At 43.3% G+C, this 22,296-nt stretch overlaps 2 protein-coding genes across 2 annotated transcripts; both read left to right on the top strand.

Moving 5' to 3' along the window:
- Positions 1–829: 829 nt before the first annotated feature.
- On the top strand, positions 830–8,438 carry LOC123484784 (MAGUK p55 subfamily member 4-like; the record flags this gene model as incomplete). Its single annotated transcript, XM_045215505.1, has 14 exons — positions 830–893; positions 1,009–1,094; positions 1,228–1,299; positions 1,528–1,783; positions 3,574–3,591; positions 4,883–4,924; positions 5,032–5,052; positions 5,177–5,191; positions 5,307–5,528; positions 5,766–5,846; positions 5,990–6,083; positions 6,273–6,381; positions 6,543–6,677; positions 7,520–8,438. Coding segments are annotated over 14 exons (1,407 nt in total), but the record flags the coding sequence as incomplete, so codon positions are not given.
- Positions 8,439–8,572: 134 nt separating this feature from the next.
- On the top strand, positions 8,573–20,333 carry LOC123484783 (transmembrane protein 237A-like). The gene is made up of 14 exons (XM_045215504.1): positions 8,573–8,765; positions 8,986–9,027; positions 14,351–14,382; positions 14,521–14,534; positions 14,641–14,712; positions 14,973–15,110; positions 15,359–15,458; positions 15,618–15,775; positions 16,040–16,163; positions 16,270–16,461; positions 16,769–16,842; positions 16,976–17,063; positions 17,259–17,380; positions 20,203–20,333. Exons 1-14 carry the CDS (start codon positions 8,745–8,747, stop codon positions 20,331–20,333), a joined length of 1,308 nt encoding a protein of 435 aa, XP_045071439.1. The 5' UTR covers positions 8,573–8,744.
- Positions 20,334–22,296: the final 1,963 nt, after the last annotated feature.

Genomic DNA, 22,296 nt, shown 5'->3' with positions numbered 1-22,296 from the left:
GATGGCATACCCACATCCCAGGGGAAGATCTCTCAGCCTCAGTCCCCAGCCTGCCATGGGTCACCCAAGGCAGGGTTGAAGACCAGGGTTCCTCCCATGTCTCCCAAAAAGCATGTTGGTGCTTCCCCCACATCTCAAAAGAAGCATGTGGAACCCCAGCCCCAGCAACCCCACCTCTACAATGGCCTCTCAACACCTCCACTCCCTGCCCCGCCCGCCCCCCAACCACAACAAGACTGGCTGCTGCTCTAGCTCCAGCCAGAGGAAGAAGAAGAAGAGGAAGAAGAGGAATTGAACCAGCCAGGAGTACAGTGGTGCTCTGTAGCTTCAGAAGACCTTATATTGCTGTGCTTCAGGGGACGGTCCTCTTCTTAAGATTCCCTCTGAGAGCTCGGCTTCTAAAGGCATTTATCCTTTCTTCTGTTATCTTCATCGCCTTCACGTCGCCACCATTCATCCCGCAATTGTGACGTGTTGGCTATGGAGCGGGATCGTTGATGTCTTGCCCATTGTTGCGTTTCCATCCTCAAGCCATCCATCTGTGTTTCATGCCACTCTGTGTTTCCCGAATGTCATCTGTTATTTTCACATTATTTCATTTTGTAATTGTAAATAAAGCATGTCCATTATTCCCTTTTGACTCATGAGATGGAAACATCATATCACAGGACACCCTCCATAACCTGTAATAGGCCAAATGTGTCATTGTTGCTGGTCCACCCCAGTCATAAATCTGTGTATACTGTATCTGTGAGAGCTCCCGTAGACTGATTTAAGCCTGAATTCATGTCCCCCCTGTCTCTCTCTTAGGGAGCCACGATAAAGCTGAAATGGGATAACAGGGGAGATATTTGTGGCACGGGTGATCCATGGAGGACTGGCGGATCGCAGTGGTGAGATGACCTTTCTCTCTCTCTCTCCGCTCTCTGTGTCTATGTCTCTGTGTGTGTGTGTGTGTGTGTAATCAGTTTCTTCCTTTTCATTTGTGCCCCCCCACTCTCTCTCTAGGTCTGCTGCATGCAGGGGACAGGATTACAGAGGTGAATGGTTACTCTGTAGATGGCCTGGAGCCTGAGCAGGTCATTGAGATACTGGTGAGTCTACTAGCAGAACTGCTTGGCTGCCCAAACATCCATACATTTCACACAGTCAACACAGATGGTGTCTGTAGTAGGTCGTCATCCACCGGTGATGTACATAGGTGTTTATCTGTCTTTGGACCCACAGGCCCGGTCTGAAGGCACCCTCATGTTCAAAGTGGTTCCCATCACAGATAGACCAGTCAACAACCAGACGATGGTGAGAGATTGCATGTTTACTGACCTACCCTTCCCTGGAAACAGTATCAGACAAGTCATGTAAGCTGATTGAACCATAATGACCAGTCGTTTTCTTGAAAATAGGAGGTTACTATTACCAAGAAAACCCATCGCTTTGGTTCCTGTCTTCAGTGTTGTAGTAGAAATCTTTTCATTGCATTGTCCTTGTCTCTTGTTGTCTCTTGTATTGTGTCTCCTGGTGTCCCAGCTGTATGTGCGTGCCATGGCAGACTACAGTCCCCAGCAGGACCCGGCCATCCCCTGCGCCGAGGCAGGTATGGACTTCAGGAAGGGAGACCTGCTGGAGATCGTGGACCAGTCAGACACCCTCTGGTGGCAGGCCAAGAAACTACCCAGCACCTCAGCCTGTGCTGGACTTATCCCCTCCACCAACCTGCTCAGGAGGAAACAGAAAGAGTTCTGGTGGTCTCAGCCCTATCAGCCGCACAGCTGCATCAAACCCTGTGAGTAGAGTACAGTCTCATCTTTACATCTGGCTTTTCAGCTCTTTTAGAACAAATTATAAGCAGCTGGTAACAAGTATTACAGTGGCTTGCGAAAGTATTCACCCCCCTTGGCATTTTCCCTATTTTGTTGCCTTACAACCTGGAATTAAAATGGATTTTTGGGGGGTTTGTATCATTTGATTTATACAACATGCCTACCACTTTGAAGATGCAAAATATTTTTTGTGTGTGAAACAAACAAGAAATAAGACAAAAAAACTGAACTTGAGCGTGCATAACTATTCACCTCCCCCAAAGTCAATACTTTGTAGAGCCACCTTTTGCAGAAATTACAGCTGCAAGTCTCTTGGGGTATGTCTCTATAAGCTTGGCACATCTAGCCACTGGGATTTTTTGACGATTCTTCAAGGCAAAACTGCTCCAGCTCCTTCAAGTTGGATGGGTTCCATTGGTGTACAGCAATCTTTAAGTCACACCACAGATTCTCAATTGGATTGAGGTCTGGGCTTTGACTAGGCCATTCCAAGACATTTAAATGTTTCCCCTTAAACCACTCAAGTGTTGCTTTAGCAGTATGCTTAGGGTCATTGTCCTGCTGGAAGGTGAACCTCCGTCCCAGTCTCAAATCTCTGGAAGACTGAAACAGGTTTCCCTTAAGAATTTCCCTGTATTTAGCGCCATCCATCATTCCTTCAATTCTGACCAGTTTCCAAGTCACTGTCGATGAAAACCTTCCCCCACAGCATGATGCTGCCACCCCCATGCTTCACTGTGGGGATGGTGTTCTCAGGGTGATGAGAGGTGTTGGGTTTGCGCCAGACATAGCACTTTCCTTGATGGCCAAAAGCTCAATTTTAGTCTCAACTGACCAGAGTACCTTCTTCCATATGTTTGGGGAGTCTCCCACATGCCTTTTTGGCGAACACCAAACGTGTTTGCTTATTTCTTTCTTTAAGCAATGGCTTTTTTCTGGCCACTCTTCCATAAAGCCCAGCTCTGTGGAGTGTACGGCTTAAAGTGGTCCTATGGACAGATACTCCAATCTCCGCTGTGGAGCTTTGCAGCTCCTTCAGGGTTATCTTTGGTCTCTTTGTTGCCTCTCTGATTAATGCCCTTCTTGCCTGGTCTGTGAGTTTCGTGGGCGGCCCTCTCTTGGTAGGTTTGTTGTGGTGCCATATTCTTTCCATTTTCTAATAACGGATTTAATGGTGCTCCGTGTGATGTTAAAAGTTTCTGATATTTTTTTATAACCCAACGCTGATCTGTACTTCTCCACAACTTTGTCCCTGACCTGTTTGGAGAGCCCTTTGGTCTTCATGGTGCTGCTTGCTTGGTGGTGCCCCTTGCTTAGTGATGTTGCAGACTCTGGGGCCTTTCAGAACAGGTGTATATATACAGAGATCATGTGACAGATCATGTGACACTTAGATTGCACACAGGACTTTATTTAACTAATTATGTGACTCATGGAGGTAAGTGTTGCACCAGATCTTATTTAGGGGCTTCATAGCAAAGGGGGTGAATACATATGCACATACCACTTTTCCATTATTTATTTTTTTGCATTTTTTGAAAGAAGTTATTGTTTTCATTTCACTTCACCATTTTGGACTATTTTGTGTATGTCCATTACATGAAATCCAAATACAAATCCATTTAAATTACAGGTTGTAATGTAACAAAATAGGAAAAACACCAAGGGGGATGAATACTTTTGCAAGGCACTGTACTGTATATCCATAACAGGAACACATGACAATTCTCTTATTCCTCTTGCTTACCTGAAGTGAGCACTGTGAATGAAGGTAAGTACTATGATCCTTTTTTATGGTGCCAGTTCTCAATGTGAGGCAGTTATTGTTACACTACATGGCCAAAAGTATGTGGACATCTGCTCGTCAAACATCTCATTCCAAAATCATAGGCATTAATATGGAGTTGGTCCCCCCTTTGCTGCTATAACAGCCTCCACTCTTCTGGGAAGACTTTCCACTAGATGTTGGAACATTGCTGCGGGACTTGCTTCCATTCAGCCACAAGAGCATTAGGTCGGGCACTGATGTTGGGCGATTAGGCCTGGCTCGCAGTCGGGCGTTCCAATTCATCCCAAAGGTGTTCGATGGGGTTGAGGTCAGGGCTCTGTGCAGGCCAGTCAAGTTCTTCCACGCCGATCTTGAACAACCTTTTCTGTATGGACCTCGCGTTGTGCATTTGGGCATTGTCATGCTGAAACAGGAAAGGGCCTTCTCCAAACTTTTGCCACAAAGTTGGAAGCACAGAATAATCTAGAATGTCATTGTATGTTGTAGCGTTAAGATTTCCCTTCACTGGAACTAAGGGGCCTAGCCCGAACCATGAAAAACAGCCCCAGACCATTATGCCTCCTCCACCAAACTTTACAGTTGGCACTATGCATTAGAGCAAGTAACGCTCTCCTGGCATCCGCCAGACCCAGATTTGTCCGTCAGAGAACGCGTTTCCACTGCTCCAGAGTCCAATGGCGGCAAGCTTTACACTACTCTAGCCCGACTCTTGGCATTGCGCATGGTGATCTTAGGCTTGTGTGCAGCTGCTCGGCCATGGAAACCCGTTTCATGAAGCTTTCAACAAACAATTATTGTGCTGACGTTTCTTCCAGAGGCAGTTTGGAACTCGGTAGTGAGTGTTGCAACAGAGGACAAACTATTTTTACGTGCTACGCGCTTCAACACTAGGAGGTCCAGTTTTGTGAGCTTGTGTGGCCTACCACTTGCGGCTGAGCCGTTGTTGCACCTAGACGTTTCCACTTCACAATTAGAGCACTTACAGTTGACAGCTCTAGCAGGGCAGAAATTTGACGAACTGACTTGTTGGAAATGTGGCATCCTATGATGGTGCCACGTTGAAAGTCACTGAGCTCTTCAGTAAGGCCATTCTACTGCTAATGTTTGTCTACGGAGATTGCATGGCTGTGTGCTCAATTATATACACCTGTCAGCAATGGGTGTGGCTGAAATAGCCGAATCCACTCATTTGAAGTGGTGTCCACATACTTTTGTATATATAGTGTATATTATTATTGATTTTGCACTGACCTGTCATACTTTGCTCTTTCAGAGGAAGACCTGATGGCCATTGATGAAAAGTGTTTTGAAGCTGGTAAGATTTCCCAATTTCCTCTACAATAAATCACATTGTTTCACTCGTTTGTTTACTGCAAGATGACTGGTGGATTATTTTGAATGTTTTTTTCAATTTTCTAACAGATGAGGAAGCTTTTGAATCTGGTAGGTAAGTCTTTGTTGAAGTTAGTCCATCATTTAGCCTATGCTATATAAAATACAGTATCACTCAACTATAACACTGTTTTCTTTATCTCAACCATTTCTGAATTCCAATTTGGAATGTAAGAGGAGCTAAGACAAGGTGAGCTTGACCTGCTCTACTGATCTAAATGAGCACCAACTCTAACACCTTGTCTAGTGACATACACATTCATCCCATGATGATGCTCTTTCCCTCCCTGTTCCCCTGCCCCTAGAGGAGGGTGAGTTCAGCACTAACATCGAGGGGATCTATCTAACTGGGTTCAGACATAGCCTGCGTCTGTGTCGGCGGCAGTCCCTAAGCACAGGCTCCAGTCAGCAGTCCTGCTACACCCGCTGCTCCAGCAACTGCTACAGTGCCCTCAACAACCCATACGAAGAGGTGGTGCGATACCAGTGCAACCCGCAGGACAAACACCGCCTGGTCGCCCTCGTTGGTAAGACACCAGTCTGGCACTAACCAGCTACACAAATACATTGGCACAAAATTCAGATATGTATTGACTGTCATGAAAACGTACTGACTTGTGTATGGTTCTGTGGCCAATAATGCAGAGACAGTATGACTCATGTTGTGTCACTGTTTTTGTACATGGGCAGTGTGTCTCTACTTCTATTGACACAGAATATGTGTGACGACATGACAGAGACCTCACAAGTGTGTTCTCTCTCAGGTCCCTCTGGCGTTGGAGTGAACGAACTTCGCAGACGGTTAATCGAAATCAACCCAGTGACCTTTCAAGGAGCAGTGCCTCGTAAGTACACCACCTAACCTCTGTGAACCTTTCAGTCTATTTTACTTTCTTCCATTGTTGACATGGATACAATCAATGTCTTATTTGATGTCGTCCTATGATATCTTATATGTCATCTGAAATATTTGTCCTTCTTCCTCCAGACACGACACGAGCCGCTAAGAGCTATGAGGAATCTGGTAAAGAGTATCACTTCATCAACAGAGAACTGTTTGAGAACATGGTTTACAACAACAAGTAGGTACTCACTGAATAATAGCTGCTCACTTTCCTCTCACAAACACATCTTGTTAAATCAACTGTCACAACATGAATGTCACTCGTGGCCTTATGTCCTAATCGGGACAAAGAGGATTAAGTAAGTTCATAACATTGATGTGGATCACCTGATTATAAACCAGGGTGTTGTGTTTTGTTTTAAACCAGGTTTCTGGAATACGGGGAGTACAAATGTAATTTCTACGGCACTAGTCTTGATGCTGTGAAGGATGTTTTGAACAGTGGAAGGATCTGTGTCATCGACATCGAGCCTCATGTGAGACCTGCTGTGGTTCTTTTCAGTGGGGCTTCATCATTGACTTGGCCCTTATTGTGGAGTTAGCTCTGTGTTGACTTCAGTTGCATCTTGGCCAGGTCTTCATTGTAAATTAGAATGTGTTCACAATTGACCCAAGGATGATGACTGTCCCCTTTTAGGCCATCCAGTCAGTGAGGACACATGAGCTCAAGGCCTACATCATCTATGTGAAGCCACCCACCGCAGAACGCATGAAGGAGACCAGAAAGGATGCTCAGATCACCACCAATTACTACGTCAACAGACCTTTCAAAGTAAGCACTATTATGGTTTTATTATGCATCACCGCCTGGTATGGCAACTGCTCGGCCTCCGACCGCAAGGCACTACAGAGGGTAGTGCGTACAGCCCAGTACATCACTGTGGCCAAGCTTCCTGCCATCCAGGACCTCTATACCAGGCGATGTCGGAGGAAGGCCCTAAAAATTGCCAAAGACTCCAGCCACCCTAGTCATAGACTGTTCTCTCTGCTACTGCATGGCAAGCAGTACCATAGCGCCAAGTCTAGGACCAAAAGGCTCCTTAACAGCTTCTACCCCCAAGCCATAAGACTCCTGAACAGCTACTCAAATGGCTACCCGGACTATTTGCATTGTTGGCGTCCCCCCATCCCCTCTCTTTTTACGCTGCTGCTACTCTCTGTTTATTATCTATGCATAGTCACTTTACCTATACCTACATGTGAATATTACCTCAATTACCTCAACTAACCTGTGCCCCTGCACATTGACTCTGTACCGGTACCCACTGTATATAGCCTCACTACTGTTATTTTACTGCTGCTCTTTAATTATTTGTTATTTTTCTTATTTTCTTCTTATCTTATTCTTAAAACTGCATTGTTGGTTAAGGGCTTGTAAGTAAGCATTTCACTGGAAGGTCTACACCTGTTGTATTCGGAGCATGTGACAAATAAGATTTGATTATCATTTCTCATTTTTTTCATTGACCAGGAAGTCTCTCACGGTTTGAACCTGTTTTTCCAGAGAGACCTGGTAATAATACGCCATCCCTATGGTGATCAAATGATTGAAATACTGACCATCATGCCATAGTTAAGATAGTGACCACTGTCATGTTATTCTGTTCCCAACAGGAGGAAGACTTCCAGGAGATGGAGGAGGCAGCCAGAAAGATGGAGTCTCACTACTGCCAGTTCTTTGACTATGTGATGGTGAACGACGGGCTGCAAGACTCCTGTGTTCAGCTACTGAGGGCTGTGACGAGGGCTCAGGACGAGCCACAGTGGGTTCCTGCCAACTGGATACGACCCACAGAGGAGTTCTGATGAGAAATTAGGAGAGAAGAGGAGAGGGGGAGGAGAAGAGAGGCGAGGCGAGGAGGACATAAAAGGATAACAAACAGATGGAGCGCAGGGCATCAGAAAAGAGGGAATGGAGGCTAACATGGATGAGGAGTGGCTGCTACTTCTGAAGATACCTTCTGCTCTCCAGTGGAATTTGTTTAGGATTGGATCAATTGTTTTGTTTTGTTTTGTTTAGTGTGAGTTTGAGAGACTCAAACAGATACTGTCCTTGTGTTTGCTTGAATTAGTTGTTGGCTAATTTGCATATTCAAGGCTATGATAGAGCTGGATTAAACCAAAAATCATGTCTGTTTTTCTCTGAAATTGTGTGCGTAGTTGGAGATCATGTATTGATGTGCTACAAAGGCCTGCTATGAGAGGTTGTAGGTTAACCTCTCATCTTTCGTTTACAATTAGAGCAAATAATTGTCCATGCTGAATTTGTGTATTTTCTTAATGTTTTTATTTTATTTAATCAAATGAATGTTAATGCCAAAGAACGAAAATGCAAGTGCTCTAGATATGTACGGTGTGTTTCAGCAGGATGGTGAGCAAGTAAGTGGAGTTGTTTGCGCACCATTGAACCCAATGTTGTCATAATACTGAAGGACCTGAGACGGAGAAACCTTCAGTACAGGCTGTAATTACAGGCTATTATTATACCGAATATTTTTTAGAGTGTAACATAATGGGATATGGAATAATGCTAAAATATGTGATGTATACTGTTACTAATTTAAAAAATACAATTTTGTGTGTGAACACGTGTTTTTTGTAGCTTTCTGTGTCAAAATGTGCAGAAGACAGAAGGCTTTTATTTTGACAACCGGAAGTTCATTTTTATGTTCTCAGCTAAAAATCACGGTAATAGCAAGGCAACGAGTGTAAACAAAGTGGTCGGGTAAACAACAGCGTGGCAACCAACATGCAGGCGTTACAAGCCCAACAGGTTTAAACAGCTAGGTAGCTAGCTAGTTCTTATCGGGGTTCTGTTTTAAAAGGGTATCCCGCAGAAATGGCCACAGGAGGATTCCAGGTATGTAACTAGCTAGCTAATGTTGTAAAGGTCGGAACACAAGGATGCTCTAGCTCAAATGTGCAAGCAAGCTAATTTAGCTGACTAGCTAGTTATAATTGTGCTATATCTTAGTTAGCTATAACCATTTGTCTATAAATTCGTTATAACTAGTGAATTGTGTCCTATACCAGTTGCCCAGTGTGTGCGATTTATGTTTTTAATCTCAATATTTATTTAGGCACAGAGCACGCGACGGCGGGACCTCCCGCCTCTTCCACAGGTACCACTACCATTAGCCTGCGCAACTACACTTACACGACCATCCATATCATACATCTTAAAAGCAGGGGCGGTGTGTTCAATAGGGCGATATGGGCGACGCACTGCCAAACGGGAAAAGGAAGGGATTTTTTTTCTAATCAATTATATCACGGCAACAGTAGTTGTGTTGTAATCTAGACGTGTGGTCTGATCTGCCACTAAATATCCAATCAGGCTAAAGTCGTGCTTCAAATGGCCCCCCTTTTTGGGGCGATTTCAGTCAGGTTGAAAATCGCCCAGAAGTCTGTCATAGACTCCCATGTAAAATCTATTTTTTTCAAATTTCACAGCTTTCAATACAATCTCTATGGGTTTCTGAGGGCTTGCACTTACGCGCTTTCGTCATACGTAACGTAACCATGAACGTAACTAAGAAAAAGCGGGTAGCAGTCAATCAATTCACTACTACTATCAAAATGGCTAGGCTTCAGTCCAACTCGATTGTGTCTTTGAAAGAAGTTCCTTTTTGTCGGCGAACAAATGAAGATAAATTGGCAACGAAACAATTAGGACCTCCCAGACCAAATTTAATAATTCAACAGGTTTCTACTAAAGGGGGAAGTCCTACACCCGAGGATTTTCCAAAAATTGGTATGAACGGAAAACCTGGCTAGCAGGCTGCGATGTAGCTAATGCAGTTTTCTGCTACCCCTGCTTACTGTTTCACCCTGAAGGCGGCACGGCAGACGGCACCGCGTGGACAGCGACTGGTGTAACCGACATGCACCATCTTTCAGAAAAGATAAAGAAACATGAGCTGTCAAAGACCCACATGGATAGCTGTTTGAGACTGTCTGCTTTAGGAAGAGTGAATATTGCCACTCAACTGGATGAGGGATACAGGCTAGCTGTCCGCCGCCACAACGATGAGGTTAGCAAGAACCGCCATATCCTCAGCCGGCTAATCCAGTGTGTTAAGTTTTGCGGAGTGTTTGAGTTAGCTTTGCTAGGCAAAGATGAAACTGAGGGCTCCACCAACCCTGGTATTTTTCTTGGACTTGTCAACTTTGTGGCACAATTAGATGAGGTGTTTGATGACCATCTTAAAAATGCTAAAGTTTTCAAGGGCACATCGAAGACCATTCAAAACGAGCTACTGGAGTGTATGCTAGCGGTCACGAGGGAACATATTGTGGAGGAGGTGAAGTCTGCGAACTTCGTAGCTATCCAAGCTGATGAGACCACGGATGTTTCTACACATACACAGCTGGTGCTTGTGCTGAGGTACATAGATAGCAAGCACAAAGTGCAGGAGCGCTTTTTTGAGTTCCTTCCCATCTCGGAATCATCCTCAGTCTCAATCGCCAGTGTACTTTTGGAGAGACTGAACGGTCTTTTTGCCGATGACGAGAAAGTCAAACTCATTGCGCAAGCTTACGATGGAGCCAGTGTGATGAGGGGAGAGAAGGCAGGTGTGCAGCAGAAGGTGCGTGAGCATTTCAAGAATGCCCATTACGTGCATTGCTATGCGCATCAGCTGAATTTGATCATGCATCAAGCTACTTCTCGCATCAAAAAAGTGAACATTTTCTTTTCCGATCTGAGCGGGATAACAACTTTTTTTTCACGGTCACCCAAACGCACCAGCATTCTTGACCAGACTGTTGCACGAAGACTGCCCAGACCTTCATCCACACGGTGGAACTTCAACAGCAGAGTCGTGAACACTGTCTACGATAATCGAGACGACCTCATAGTATGTTTTGAAGCCATCCGGACGGGTTCATTGGGTTCATTTGACCAGCTTACTGTGAGAGAGGCATCTGGTTACGTGAGGATGCTACATGATGAAGATTTTATTTTTTTCCTGCGGCTTTTTCACAAAATCATGCCCCCACGTCGACATTCTGTACCAGAAGCTACAGAAGAAGGACATCGATGCTGTCTTTATCAAACGTGCCCTCGACAGCTTCACAAGCAGTGTCAAGGCCATAAGGTAAGATTAAACAATATCATTCGATCTTTCTCAAAGCAGAGCTTTATTTGAAAATGTATGCATGAAAGGAGACTGCATTTGTGTTTGAAATCACATTATTCTCATTATATATGGCCAGTGGTGTAATCTATCTTATTTTATATACTATGTGTACTGTGCAGTGGTGCTCATAAGCTTATGATCCCATGCTAAAGTTGACTAAAAAGAGGAATAAAAAAGAAAAGAAAATTGGTGTCCTTAAAGGTTGGATTTTCCAACTTTTTTAATTAAGTCATTAAGATCAATTTCCAAAAGATGATTTTTTTATTCCTCTTTTTAGTCAACTTTAGCATGGGATCATAAGCTTATGAGCACCACTGTATACTGTGCTGAACATCCAGGCTATGTGAGACACAAAGGCTAACTTAAACACTAAAGACTTTATGCATCCCTGCCCATTTTAAGTGGAACTTAAGTATTTGTACTATACATGGATACATTGCATATACCTGTGCATCACATAGACAACAATACTGTACAAAGCCAACAAACACATTGGTCTGTTTGCCTTCAGGGACTCCTCTCAACAGCAGCTGCAAGAAGCAACAGGAGCCAAAAGACCCAGAACAGCTTTGAGAGAAGAGGAGAAGCAGAGGCTGTCTGAAGAGGTCTGCAACACCATCCTGGATCACACCAAAGAAAGGTTCTCTTTCTCTGGCCACCTTGTGAGTGCTACCTTACTGCAAGCAGACATGTTTGAAAGGTACTGCCATTCATTTCCTGATGAGGCTCTGAATGCCACTGTGAATGCATACCCCATGCTGAGCAAGGCAAAGCTCAAGACAGAACTATCTCTGATCTATGAGAATCCTGAATTCAAGGGAAGCTGTGGTGCACTGGCACTGTACCAGGTTCTCATGAGCTACAACCTCCAGGAGACGTTCTCTGAGACTGTGACTCTGTTGAACATCCTCATAACTACTCCCATGACAACAGCTGAAGCTGAGAGATGTTTCTCAACTTTGACACGAGTTAAGACATTCCTGCGAAATTCAATGGGCCAGGAACGTCTGAATGCACTGGCCATGCTTTCCATGGAGAGGGAACTAGTCCTCAGCATGCCTGATTTCAATGAGAAAGTCATTGAACGCTTTGCTGTATTGAAACAGAGAAGAGAACAGTTTCAGTACAAGTAATGTAGCCTCTCTCTCTCTTTGTCCCTCCCTGTCTGTCTCTTTAACACACACACGCCCAAATCAGTTCACAGTTGATGTTGTTTAAAATAGTTTTTTTTTTTCATTTTAAAAAAAGTAATAAAATAAAAAAAATCTGTTCATTTTTACAAATCTATACAATTGGCCAGAATATGGTTGTTCATATTTACAAATCTATACAATTGGCCAGAATATGGTTGTTCATTTTTACAAAGCCATACAGATAGCTGTGTTTACCTTTTCTAGAAATTACTTTCAAATTCTGTTTTCATTCTTATTTCATTTGTTTATGGAAATGCATATTGTTTATGCAGTGTTGAGGAATGTGAAAGAACACCCTTGATTATTTTTACTGTGATAACTTATTTTGATTTTGTAAGCCAACACTTTTGAGATCAGTCAATAAATGCTTCTGGTATTGACTTATATGCTGCCCCTGTCTTCATGTTGTTGCTGGACATATCTTTTAAAAATGTGTTAGGTCACCTAAATCATCAGAAAAAATTGCCCCCTGAGAATTTTTTCAGGAGCCGCCACTGCTTAAAAGTGTGTTTCGACTTGTAACTAGCTAGTGTGCAGCACATTGTTAGCCTATGAGCACAAGCCCAGTCAAAAGACAGCTCTTTCTTTTCTTCTGTGGGTTTTATGGCGAACTACATCCAGAAGTTGTATTGCCGCCACCAACTGGACGATTTGAAACCAAAAAATAAATACAAATAAATCCATACTTAATAGTGATTCTAACAGTCCACCCTAATAAAAAAAATAGTACATTGCCAAAACAAACAAAACTCCCACTTCTTCCTTCTTTTAGTTCTCCATATCTCCCTTCTCAGGCTCTAGGATCTGAGAAGGTGGTACGGCTTTTGCTAATATTCCATGTAACTCCTTTGCTGTGAAATCTTTCAGCCCCAGGAACCACTCCGCCGCAATCACAATGATTTCAATCTTCCTAGATCTTTTCTCCACCTTGGCAGTGCCATTTATCACCATTGCGATAAAGGCCACAAAGTCCACCTTTTTAACCTTTAAAATGTCAGGATCCTCTTGGTGTAAGACAACCCCTGCAGCCTGCAGTGAAGGCCTATCCACTACCATGGACTCTTCTGGTGCAACATTCAAACCCTCGACCCTTTGCACAGCATCTGTATATGAAATGCTCTGTACAACCCTGACTTTGGCCACCTCATTCTCCTTTACCCTTGTGGGGCATTCAGAAGACATGGCTTCACGATTCCCACCGCAATTACAACATGTCGCATTTTCTTCAGCAAAAGACTGCTCACAGCAAGCCAGTTCCCAGCTCTCTGGCTTCTGCACTCAGCAACCTGCAGAGGGCACAACAACACCAAAGCAGAGAGGGTGTGACGGGGACCTTGCTGTAGAACCATACAGCATTAGGGGCAAAGGTCAACAACACCATGACGAGGTGGATGTAGCTTATGTCACTTCAAAACTGTGGTCCAATATGAGAGGGAAATAAAATAGTGCCCTAATAATCATCAACATTGTTCTTAGACCAAATTCTTACATCAATACATGTGTTGTAGTTTAGTCTAGGCTACTTCCGTTGAGGGTCTTCACTGTATACGTCAAGGGGTCAAATCCCTCAGGTCTGAATAGTCAGATCTGATCTATGTCTTGGTTGGTTGGTAATCCAATACCTTGGCAGATGCATACTGCAGATTTAGCCCAGGATTAAGCAGCGTCACCAAGGCTGTGGCACAGGAATATCCTCAGAGCCCTTCGTGATTCTTGGATGGAATGGTGAGAAAACAACTCACGGTAAGTTCTCTCTCATACACAGTCCTGGGCCTGGTTTTGGGAAACCGGGCCTTGGTGCTGCTGGATCTTCTCTCTGTACGAAAAGGACTCTCTTTGCTGAGTCCAGTTTGTTGAGTTTTGGAGGATTTTATTGTTGAGATCAATTTGAGAAATGTATTGTTTGTGACTGGGAGTGTTATCTACTTTGAAAGCAATTTTTGGAGAGAGCTTTGTACAACCACTTGTTTGGTTTTGTTGTTCTTTGGTTCCCCTCTGTTCCTATCTCTTGGCATGTATGAAAATAATGAAGTATATGAAGTAAACATTAAGGTGTGTTATGTAAGATGTTGGCCAAGCCTCATTTTCATCTTCCTTGTTGTCCTCTTCAGCGTGGACAGCGTGCCCTGCCCCCCATGTCAAGGTGAGTCTAGCCTCCTTATGCTGTTGTGATAATGTTTCAATCATTTATCCCAGCAGAACTGCAGTCTGATACATCTCTCTCTCTCACACACAATCTCTTTCCCTTTTTTATGTATGGCATTTAAACAACTGCATGAAGTCAAGATACGGGTGGTGAGTTCTTTAGATGGACGTTGTAGTAGATCATTTACCTATAGAATTTAGGTTGGAGCTGCTGGCTAGGATATAGTTTACTTAACCTGTTTTGTCTCCTATGTAGACGAGATGCCGGTCCCTAAAAGCAAGAGGAAGAAGTCGAAGAGTCAGGTGGATGGTGTTGAAAGCCCAGAGGGTGGGTGGAAAAGGAATAGTTCCAAGGAATAGTTCTCAGGAGCTCCTTCTGTTGGAACTGCTGGTCAACAGCTTTGTTCCAGAGTTTGGAATTTTGGAGGCACTTTGCCTTTAAGTTTCAATCTATCGATTAATTATAAGGCTTGCATTCCACTGTCAAATAGTAGTGTATATACTGTTAAAGTACTAGTAATGACTTGAACCACATAGTAAGTACAGCTCAAGTATATAATAAGAGAGTTGTGTTGTTTGTATGTGCAGCAGAACCAGGGATGGAGATGGCCCAGATGGGGGGTCTGAGCAGTCGCAGGTCATCTGAGGTCGTCCAGCCCCTGACCCCCGAGTCGCAGGAAGCTGCACCACAGAGAAGGAAGAGGAAGAAAAAGGCAGCGACTATAGGTAAACAACATGCCTTAGGGGAACCATAGACCTACTCTTCCTACATTTCAACTCAAACATGATATTGTCTGTGTGTTAGCTCTTCAAGCACTTCTGCATGGTTAAGAATATATTCCACTTATATTCAATACATTCAGTTCTTTTTTACCATAACCATTTATAGGCTATATGTCATAGTTGTTCTTACTGTAATCATGAAATGTATTAGGTTATTAGGAGCGTTGTTCGTTCGCTTGTTTGTGTCTCAGACCTGGAGGAAGACCAGGCTGACCTGGTGAACGGGGATGGACTGGTCCAGAACACAGCCGAGGCAGGGGAAGAAGTGACCAAAAAACCCAAGAGGAAGAAGTAAGAGACACTATAATATAGCCTATCTATGGTGTTGAAAGTAGAGTAAAATGTGTGTGGTAGGTTTTCACTTATATGGTTCTACTATGATAGATCCTTCGCTTTTATAATGAGCTCAGTTTCCCTCTCTTTCTTTCTTCCTTCATGGTCACTCCCTAGGAAGTCGAAAGTGTCAGAGACGCAGTACGTCAACGAGCTTGATGTAGAGGACGATGACATCATCACAGACGCTCAGCCACCCATCCCCCAGCATTCCCTGTTCTCTGCTCCCATGGGACAGAGCCAGCCAGTGGGGAAGGTGTTTGTAGAGAGGAGCAGTGAGTGTCCCCCTCCTTCTGTTATTTAATGTTAGCTCTACATGGTAGAGTTTAAGAGTATGGGTTGGTTTCCATAACACAGATTCATTAACCTAGTCCTGGACTATGAAGCAATTTCAGTGGAAAACCTCCATTGGAAGCGTTACTTGGTCGAGGACTAGTCTTGTTTCTGTGTATGAAAAAATTTGCCTTACATGAATTCTTTGGACCTCCTTTTGTGTCCTGTCTTCTATGTTGGATAATGATGTGTTGTTTAACTTTCAGAGAGGTTTCAAGCTGCCGATCGGTCAGACAGACCGAAGTCCAGCGATCAGGTGGACAACTTCATGGACATCCAGCAGATGTGGACCACCAAGGATGTGTCTGTTAGGGTACATGGTGGCTTCAGGTGAGTCACATGTGTGTGCGTGTGCATGTGTCTGTTTGAAAGACTGTGTGTTTGTGTGTGTGAATGCTCCCTCTATCTCACGTCTCTATATCTCTCTAATATACAGGGTGATTGGGCTGTTCTGCCACGGCTTCCTAGCAGGCTATGCAGTGTGGAACATCATAGTGATCTATGCCCTGGCAGGAAAACATCTCACTACTCTGCCTAACCTACTGCAGCAGTACCACAGCCTGGCCTACCCTGCACAGTCTCTCTTCTACCTGCTACTGGCTATAAGCACCGTGTCAGCCTTTGACAGGTAAGGAGGGGAGAGAGGGTGGGTGTGTGTGGCACACTGAGGTCAGGCCCAAAATAAATGTGGCCATTGTTGTGAAAATAGGGGAAGTCTGTGGCTAGAGCTAGGAGGTGTTTATTTGTGTGTGTGTGTGTACAAAGCACTGTCGTTCTGTTCCATCAATAGACACCCTCACAAACACACACACACACATCTCCTTGCTCTAGCCACAGGCTTACACATTTTATAACAAAGGCCAACTCCAGTGTGCCCCGTCTCTCCCCAGTGTGTGTGTGTCTTTGTGGAGAGACTCATTCTCTTTCCATTTCAGGGTGAATCTGGCCAAAGGCGCCATGGCTATGAGAGAGTTTGTCACCCTGGACCCAGTTGCTCTAGCCTCTTTCTGTGAGTTAAAACATCTTTATAGTATGTTACTCTATTCATTCAGGACAGACCGAGCTAACCTGTAAACACTTTGTTTCTCTGGCCTTGGCAAATGGTCATTTCACTGAAGTAACTTTCCCCTCTCCTCCTGCAGTGTACTTCTCAGCTCTGGTCCTCTCTCTCAGCCAACAGATGACCAGTGACCGCATCAACCTCTACCCCAGCGCTAACGGGACCTTATGGTGTGCTAACTAACTGTGTTCTTATTGTCTTGATATTAGCATGTAGTTCTAAGTTAGTTCTTGCATATTGATTATCCTACTCAGCAGTATCACTGTTGGAGTCGGAGAGAAGAGAACCCCCTTTTCTTCTGTTCCTGGACTCCAGCCAAACGAACCAAAAAGCATTGTGACCTTTACACCCCCTCCCCTCTCCAGGCCTCCTGGGTCAGAGCACCAGATCCTGAACCCGTGGATCATAGTGAACCTGGTGGTGGCTGTGCTGGTGGGAACGGCCTGGATCTTCATCTCCACTAGGCCTGAGATGGACTACACCGAAGGTGAGACTGAAGTTGTGTTTTTAATTAAACAAACCGCAACTTAACATTTCCACAGACATAGTTCCACAAAAATGGACATGACGTTGATAAAGACTTACTGCACAACAGTCACAATAAACAGACTAAATCAAAAAGATGAAGAAAAACAACACCTACTCAGACGTACATAAATTGCGACAGACATTGTTTACATGCTCAGTCCTATATGTTACCACGGTTTCTATACTTATTATCTATATATATATTGTTTAAGGTTTTGTATACAGCATACTGATATTGTATACACCATAGAAATATAATTACTAGAAGGGACAAAGCACCTCAGACGGACCACAGCAATTTGACTGGATTGTACACACACTCAGCAACCTTACCGAATGACACACGTTAAAGTCCCTTCAGAGATGTGTGTTTTCATTTTTCATGTGTATAAAAGTGATAATCAGCTTTGTTTTCAGTTGCCTTTAGAAATAACATGGGCTTCCAATCTCTCTCTCCATCTATCCCCAAACCAGGGTTCTAATGGCTATGGAGATCGAGTCCTTGAGACCAGAGGAGAAATCAGAAATGTCTACTTGAATAGTTTTTTTCCATTTTTGCTTGCACATCTTCTTTTGTACTGTATTTTATCAGCCAACACAAAATGTATACATTGTTTGTAGTAATAATCAGTTTATTTTTGTATGGCCCGAATGTGTGCTTGTTTTTTCTAATGTATTGATTACCATTGAAAATAATAACAATTGTGTCCCACTGAGATGCTTCTATATGTAATTTTGGGGACTTTAAACCAAAAATACCATTAGTAGTGTATTGACCTGAAACAGCATGGCTGTGTCTTGTTATATACCACACCATTTACAGTGCCTTCAGAAAGTATTCTTAAGTCAAAACTGTAACTCGGCCACTCAGGAACATTCATTGTCTTCTTGGTAAGCAACTCCAGTGTAGATTTGGCCTTGTGTTTTAGGTTATTTTCCTGCTGAAAGGTGAATTTGTCTCCCAGTGTCTGTTGGAAAGCAGACTGAACAAGGTTTTCCTGTAGGATTTTGCCTGTGCCCATTCCGATTATTTTTAAATCCTGAAAAACTCCCCAGTCTTTAATGATTACATGCATACCCATAACATGATACAGCCACCACTATGCTTGAAAATATGGAGAGTGGTACTCAGTAATGTGTTGTATTGGATTTGCCCCCAAACATAACACTTTGTATTCAAGACAAAAAAGTGAATTGCTTTGCCACATTTTTTGCAGTATTACTTTAGTGCCTTGTTGCAAACAGGATGCATGTTTTGGAATATTTGTATTCTGTACAGGCTTCCTTCCTTCACTCTGTCAATTAGGTTAGTATTGTGGATTAACTACAATGTTGTTGATCCATCCTCAGTTTTCTATCACAGCCGTTCAACTCTGTAACTTTTAAAGTCACCATTGGCCTCATGGTGAAATCCCTGAGAGGTTTCCTTCCTCTCTGGCAACTGAGTTAGGAAGGGCACCTGTATCTTTGTAGTGACTGGGTGAATTGATACACCATCCAGTGTAATAACTTAATGTGCAATGGGATATTCAATATGTGCATTTTATTTATACCCATCTACCAATAGGTGCCCTTCTTTGCCAGGCATTGGAAAACATCCCTGGATCATTGTGGTTGAATCTGTGTTTGAAATTCACTGCTCGACTGAGGGACCTTAAAGATAATTGTGTGTGGGGTACAGAGATGAGGTAGTCATTCAAAAAATCATGTTAAACACTATTATTGCACACAGAGTCCATACAACTTATTATGTGACTTCTTAGCAAATGTTCACTCCTGAACTTATTTAGTCTTGCCGTAACAAAGGAGTTGAATACTTATTGACTCAAGACATTTCAGCTTTTCATTTTATTTATTTATTAGGAAACATTTCGAAAAACATAATTCCACTTTGACATTATAGGCTATTGTGTGTAGGCCCAGGACCAAAAAAATCTAAATGTAATCAATTTAAAATGTAGACTAACACAACAAAATGCGGAAGAAGTCAAAGGGGTGTGAATACATTCTGAAGGCACTGTATACCACACAATTAACCCAGAGCATTACCATACCATTAAATCAAATTCAAGTCAAATTTGTTGCACTCGAACTAGGGCTGCCACAATAATCGTATAGTCGTGTAACCGACAAATATGGACAACACCCTTGAAATTGCAAAAAAGTATTGTCATTATCGTCTTAAAACATTAATTGTAGGACGGTGGGATTCAACTTTATTCACAAGTTGATATAGTTTACCCAGTAGCAGTTTTTCATTATTAAATGAGGAGGGTAAAGTTAGTAATCATTTTATGAACAGAACAGCATGGTGGAGAGGAGAAGCTTCCGTTCCAAGCGATCAAAACCATTCATTTTTTAGATATGTTGTATGTATGAGGTATGTCGTAGCCATTTCCAAAGATACATTATGATACATTACAAGCTCAAAACCTAACAAAAATTACAATTATGACAATAACCGCTACCCCAAATTCCATAATCGTCACAGCCCTAACTCGAACCCTAAGTTTAATGTCTTAGGCGCCTTCCCCTGTTGCAGTCTAAACAGCTGTGCCAGTGCGTGCCGTACTTAGCGGGTTGATGCATAGCGGTGCCATGAACACAGTTAAGAGAGCTAACGCTGTTAAATGAATAGAGCGCTCCACAAGGGACAAAGTAGGTGTTATGGAAATGGTTTTCCTTGGTCCCAACAATATCACAGCATAATTCACCATAAAGGGCAGCAGCTGCATGAAGAACATTAACAAATAAAAGGAAATGGTGTGACGGGCGCGACAGTTATCAGAGTTGAAGAGTTCCACGGCTCTGCGGGCCACCTGGTACATGCGTCCGTAGGAGATGGAGAAGGTCAAGATGCAGACGAGGAGCACAGTGATGAAAGTGACATGGTCGAACCACTTCATTGGTAGTCCTCTCATGGTTACGGTCGCACATAGCAGGTTTGGAATGGGTCTGTCGAGAGAGTAGAATAACCACTCTCACAGTGGCTACAGTCCCAGAAACCACCCAGATTAGTGGCCAGACGCAGACGCCTGGAAGTCATGATGACCAGGCAGCGGAGGCTGTGGCATATGAAGACGAAACGTTCCATAGCCATGAGGGCCAGAGTGAACAGAGAGCTCAGGACACCCATGGTACTGACTCTGAACTGGACCAAGTACCAGCCACCAAACACCAGGGTGTGCCTCGTTAGCAGGCAGCGCAGCACAGTGGATGACATAGCGATAGACACCAACAGGTCACTAACAATCAGGTTCTTCAGCAGAGTGTAGTGAGGCTGCCAGGAGAGGCTATCCAAGCTCTTCCGTTGTTAGAAATTGCGTAATTCAAATCTGCTATTGGAATAAGAATCAAGAGATCTTCAATCCAAGCTTAATTTATTATATGCAAAATGTATGTATGATAAGTATGAAGGTTCGTATATACGGGTCCACTGAAATACCACGCAGGGCACTCAGAGAACTAAACTATTGTTTACAGGTTCTTTCTCAAATACTCTGACAGAAAGCCTCCACCTCTTCTGTTGGCCAACCAGAGCAAAGGACTGAGTGTGGTCCAGACTCCACTCAGCCAATCCGTTGGCGCAGGGGTTGGTCCCAACTCCTCGGCACTCCATTTGTTGCACTGTTGCCAGGCATAAGTTGCTATCATAATAACCTGCGCGAGTCAGCACCCAAAAGACACCATTCCACTGTACTCCATGTACCTACGTTCAAGGACGGTTTCACAGACAACAAAGAAGAGTGTTCGTATCTGTGAGAAATACAAGTCTTATCTCATCCTAGCCCCTAACGTTCCCCACATGAATCACAGCCTGTTATGTGAAACAATTTATATCAGTACAGTTCAAACTAATGCATTCCTTCTAAGCTATTCATCACATACAGATCCAATTATGAGAAAAATAGAACCCAACAATCCCCCTTTTGACGCCCTCTAGGGTGTCACTCATTAAAATACAATACAAACAAAAAGAATCACACTTTTATTAATAGACAATTTGATAATAAAAGGCCTTCAGTCCTTCCATCTACACCCAACTTGCAAACGGTTGGCTACAAGTCACCCAGGCACTTCAAACCTTCACATAAGGAAAGACAAACATTCCCAATGGTTAACTTGATTAATAAAGCATAAAACACAGGATTAATAGAACACAAAACATAAGATTATTAAAACATAAAACACCAACAGGGAAGTAAATTTTGGCCCCCTTTAGACACCCTCTAGGGTGTCACTCCTCCAAGTTTGGTAGGTCATATCCTTCATTCCTTAGGTCGGAGTCCGGGATTGGGCCGTATCTCACCATCTGTTGGGAAACCACCTTCTCCATCTCCTTTTCTCACCAACCCTCAGACACAGGGAATAAGACAACATCCACAAAGAACAAGTATACCCATAGAAGCTATAACTTCACCCAGAATAGTTACAATAATAGTTTCCCATTTACCAAATATGTTATCAAACCAACCGTTTATGGAGCTATCAATACCAGATTTCTCAACCAGTTCGTTCGCCAGCGTGGTGATCCCTGAAGCGCTTTGGTCACGGACCCGTCCGGTGCTGTGTTGTTGGAGATGAAAGTACAGCACATATATCCAAACAGAACACAAACCCCGTCCCGCTCAGCCAAAAGCATATCTAAAGCTATTCTATTCTGCCATGTCATTAAGCTAGTTGCCGCTGTCTGCTCAGCTAATCCCTTTATTGCATCACGAGTGTGGTTTATAAATCTTTTGCTGGTTATATTAAATATAATTTATCCAATCTACATTTTTATTAATTGTTGACCACCAGAAAATACTTAATTCAAACCCAGCTGCGATCTGATTCCTAGCTTTGAATTGTTCTGGAACCCCTCGGGGTACTGCT

This window comes from Coregonus clupeaformis, unplaced genomic scaffold (genome assembly GCF_020615455.1).
Source record: "Coregonus clupeaformis isolate EN_2021a unplaced genomic scaffold, ASM2061545v1 scaf0460, whole genome shotgun sequence".
In the NCBI taxonomy this organism is placed as follows: domain Eukaryota; kingdom Metazoa; phylum Chordata; class Actinopteri; order Salmoniformes; family Salmonidae; genus Coregonus; species Coregonus clupeaformis.
The sequence above is the reverse complement of the archived record's forward strand: the minus strand, read 5'-3'. Positions and strand labels throughout refer to the sequence as shown.

Excerpts from the sequence above, each read along its gene's own strand:
- LOC123484783 (XM_045215504.1), top strand. The coding sequence starts at position 8,745 with ATGGCCACAGGAGGATTCCAG. Across the intron at positions 8,766-8,985 it reads TGGCCACAGGAGGATTCCAG|GCACAGAGCACGCGACGGCG; the intron begins GTATGTAACTAG and ends ATATTTATTTAG. Across the intron at positions 15,459-15,617 it reads AAAAAACCCAAGAGGAAGAA|GAAGTCGAAAGTGTCAGAGA; the intron begins GTAAGAGACACT and ends GTCACTCCCTAG.